At 26.8% G+C, this 3,688-nt stretch overlaps 1 protein-coding gene across 1 annotated transcript in view; it reads left to right on the top strand.

The window, feature by feature from the left end:
- Positions 1-1,778: 1,778 nt before the first annotated feature.
- Positions 1,779-3,688, top strand: part of LOC101499891 (cytochrome P450 711A1) — a 3,751-nt gene continuing 1,841 nt past the window's right edge. The window contains exons 1-3 of the mRNA XM_004498816.4: positions 1,779-2,105; positions 2,647-2,799; positions 3,535-3,683. Coding sequence (XP_004498873.1) covers positions 1,885-2,105; positions 2,647-2,799; positions 3,535-3,683 — 523 coding nt within the window. The 5' untranslated portion in view covers positions 1,779-1,884. The remainder of the gene's footprint in view (positions 2,106-2,646; positions 2,800-3,534; positions 3,684-3,688) is intronic.

Raw genomic sequence — 3,688 nt, 5'->3', positions numbered from 1 at the left:
TATTTTATTTAATAGATAAGATTTTTAATACATTTTATTATGTTCAAGTTTAAACATATGAAATGTGATGTGAGTGATCCAATAATAGTAGTTTAATAATACATGATTTAATGAATTTTAAATAGATTTTAATATTGTCTTGTAATTTAGGTTGAATATAATTCAATAACCATAAAATAAAACGATGAATATTAAATATAAGAGTTTTTTCTATTCAAAACATATCTTATATTTTCACAAATACAAACACAAAAAATTTATCAACTATCCACTTTTGCGAAATACAAAGACTCTCTAGACACATATTTTGCCCAAATAACAAAAGATTAAAAGTTGAAATGAAACATTTTCAAGTGGTTTATAATTTAGTTGAAATGTTTTGTTTTTCCTTTGCTAAAAAATGCCTTTTGTTCCAAGCTATAAACGGTTTGTATTTGTTTCCCAAGATGATTGAATAAATGAAGCATTCTTACAAAACAATGGACGGAAGCAAAAACTCCAGTTGATTAAAAAAATAAAATGAGTGTGTTCCACCAAAGCAAAGCACAAAGTTGTGTGCGAATAATTGTGAATGGCAATTTAGAAGGGAAGAACTGGCCCCGTTCATGTCATTTTCCTAAGTCATTGACGGAAAGTACTAAGTGAACAAAAAATAAAAAATAAAAAAAATAATATAAAATAACATTGCACAGCATAAAATCTATTGCTACTTTTTCATGTTTGTTCGTCATAATCATATAGTAGGGGCCAATGCCCCATAATGTCCCGATTCTGGTAATTGTGCACTTATTTCTCGCGCATGCACTACTTCCGTTCCGTTCCGTTCCTTTCAATTGAAAATAAATATAAAGAACGTCCATTTAAACAACACTCCACTATTTTCTCCATATACTCACTATCCAACTAACTTTAGACACGATATTTTTGTTTTTACAATATTAAACAATATTATATGGACGGTTAATTTCAACTCTAACAAAAAAGGAAATAATTAACATAAATGTTTTAATTATTTAGAATTGATTCAATAAAAAAAAGCAGATTATAAATAAAAATACAATATACTTTATATACAACTATTATAATTAAACTAATTTTTTTTAACTAACTTATAGTTAATATTAACAATATTAACAAAGTAATATTTTTTTAAATGGACAATATTAAGTAATAAGTTATTAAGTTTTGTTTGAGAGAAGGATTGAATTTAAAGGATATGTCCTATTAATATAAACTAATGTTATGTGGGCATTTTATGAAATTTACTATTTTGGCATGTTGCTATACTTTTTTGTAATTTCTTTTAAAAAAATTAGCAATGTTAATAATTAATTGTTAAAAACTAGTTTTTAAAAATTATCAATGTTAAAAATTATTAGATGGATGAGTTGAACTTAGGATGTTCTTCTCACTCCAACTCCCTCAAATCACTTATAACTTTTTTTTTTTAATTATATTTTAAAACTAATGATATGATATGAAAAATATATAATATAAAACTATTATGAAATACATATATAAAACTAATTTATATTGTCATTTAAGGTTTAATTCAATTGACAAATGTCAATATTGTTAAGTTAGACATTTTGTCTAAGGTTCAACTCGAGACCGCACAGTTGTGTGAATTAATTATGATAAAATTTACTATTTTTTTTATGACAAAAAAAACTAATTTATATTAATAATATATTCCATCAAACACAATAAAAGAAATTATAATAATAAAACTTGAAAGATTCAACCCAATCCCTACCATATATAAAGTCCAATCTATGAAATGAAACAATAACCCAATTCATTCTTGTATTTCATGATAAAAAACCTTCCCTCTCCTCTTGGTATATATATACACACACATGCTATAATTAATTAATAACGACAATGTTTATTAGTGTTCAAATAAGTATCCCTTCGGGTTCAGCAATAATCACCCTACTAGCTTTAATTGGAGGATTATTGGGTTATCTATATGGGCCAATTTGGAGATTAAGGAAAGTTCCAGGCCCACCATCTCTGCCTCTTGTAGGACACCTTCCATTGCTAGCAAAGTATGGCCCTGACGTTTTCTCAGTCCTCGCTAAGCAATATGGCCCAATTTACAGGTTTGTATTCTACTTGCATATATACATACATAAACATACAATCATATACTTTATAATTATTTGTTTTCATCTTCTCCTTCTCTTTTAGTTATCTGATCGAAAATGAAAAAATTAAAAGCTGTTATTGTAGGAATGGTAACCAATTTGATGAATACATGATGATATGCAAAATCCTCAAACTCTTTTTGGTGTGGTGTGGCTAAATGTTCCTTTGCATATTGCAATTGGAAAGAATACTTGTTCATTGACCGTCAAAAATTGAGATGTCCGGAATATGACATCAAAATCACTTATTGAATTTGCACTAATCAAAGTTGATCTGTCAGTGTAAACTAAAAACACTGCAACAAGACAGAAAAACAAAACATTATATCAGACAACAAATAAATACAATACCGCAAAATACGTAGAAAACACTTATTTATATAAAAGAAAATAACAATTGGTTTTTTTCATACTTTGTTTATTTCTTAATTCCATGATTTTCATTGTTACTGTTGATGATATATATTATTGTTCCTATATTTGTTTAATGAAGCAGATTTCATATGGGAAGACAACCTCTTATAATAATAGCAGATGCAGAGCTTTGTAAAGAAGTGGGAATCAAAAAATTCAAAGACATTCCAAACAGAAGCATCCCCTCTCCCATCTCTGCTTCTCCTCTTCACCAAAAAGGTTTATTCTTCACAAGGTATGCAAACTTATGAGTTAAGGGTACAAATAATAATAATATTTATTATTTTTATTAATTGATCTTTTTGTTGTAGCCACATCAGTGACACACAACATACACAAAATATTCTGAACAATTTAATTTCTCTATACTCTTTGTAATTTTGAATATAGGACTCAGTGTTAGTTGGTTAAAAATCAATAATAATTTTATTAAATTATTCACATTAACAATTGATTTTATTTATTTATTATATCATGAATGTAAAATAAAATATAATGTTATAAAACATCCACACAATTCAAATTATAATTAATCTTGACCGTTGATTTAAAATAAGACATACTACATCATATAGATAATTTCAAACAATAAAATATCATCTCAACTATCTATCTAATTCAAATGATTTGAGAACTATAATTGCCTCACACAATAGAACACACAATCCAATTTTAAAATTAGATATTAGTGTACTTTGCTTGTACAACTTTTTTTTTCTCAAAAGTCAACACTTCATTTTTCATGTGGATTTCTAGGTGGGGTACCCTAGCCACTAAGTTAAATTAAATGTCCTTTCCTTTTTGCCATCATCACACTATTAAATTGAGATCAATACAAATTCATTCAAATCCAATTATTCCCCAAAACTTTTGTCCTTTAACTAAAAATCACTAGTGCTTGATATATAAAATTTTCATCACAAAAAAAAAAAATAAATAAAGTTGATGATATGCAAATTTTTAATTGTAGGGACTCACAATGGTCTACAATGAGAAATACAATATTATCAGTATACCAACCATCACATTTAGCCAACTTAGTACCAAATATGCAATCATTTATAGAATCTGCAACACAAAATCTTGAAACTTCAAATCAAGACACAATCTTTTCAAATCTTTCC

Source organism: Cicer arietinum, chromosome 4 (genome assembly GCF_000331145.2).
Source record: "Cicer arietinum cultivar CDC Frontier isolate Library 1 chromosome 4, Cicar.CDCFrontier_v2.0, whole genome shotgun sequence".
In the NCBI taxonomy this organism is placed as follows: Eukaryota; Viridiplantae; Streptophyta; class Magnoliopsida; order Fabales; family Fabaceae; genus Cicer; species Cicer arietinum.
This window is presented reverse-complemented; position numbering and strand designations above follow the sequence as displayed.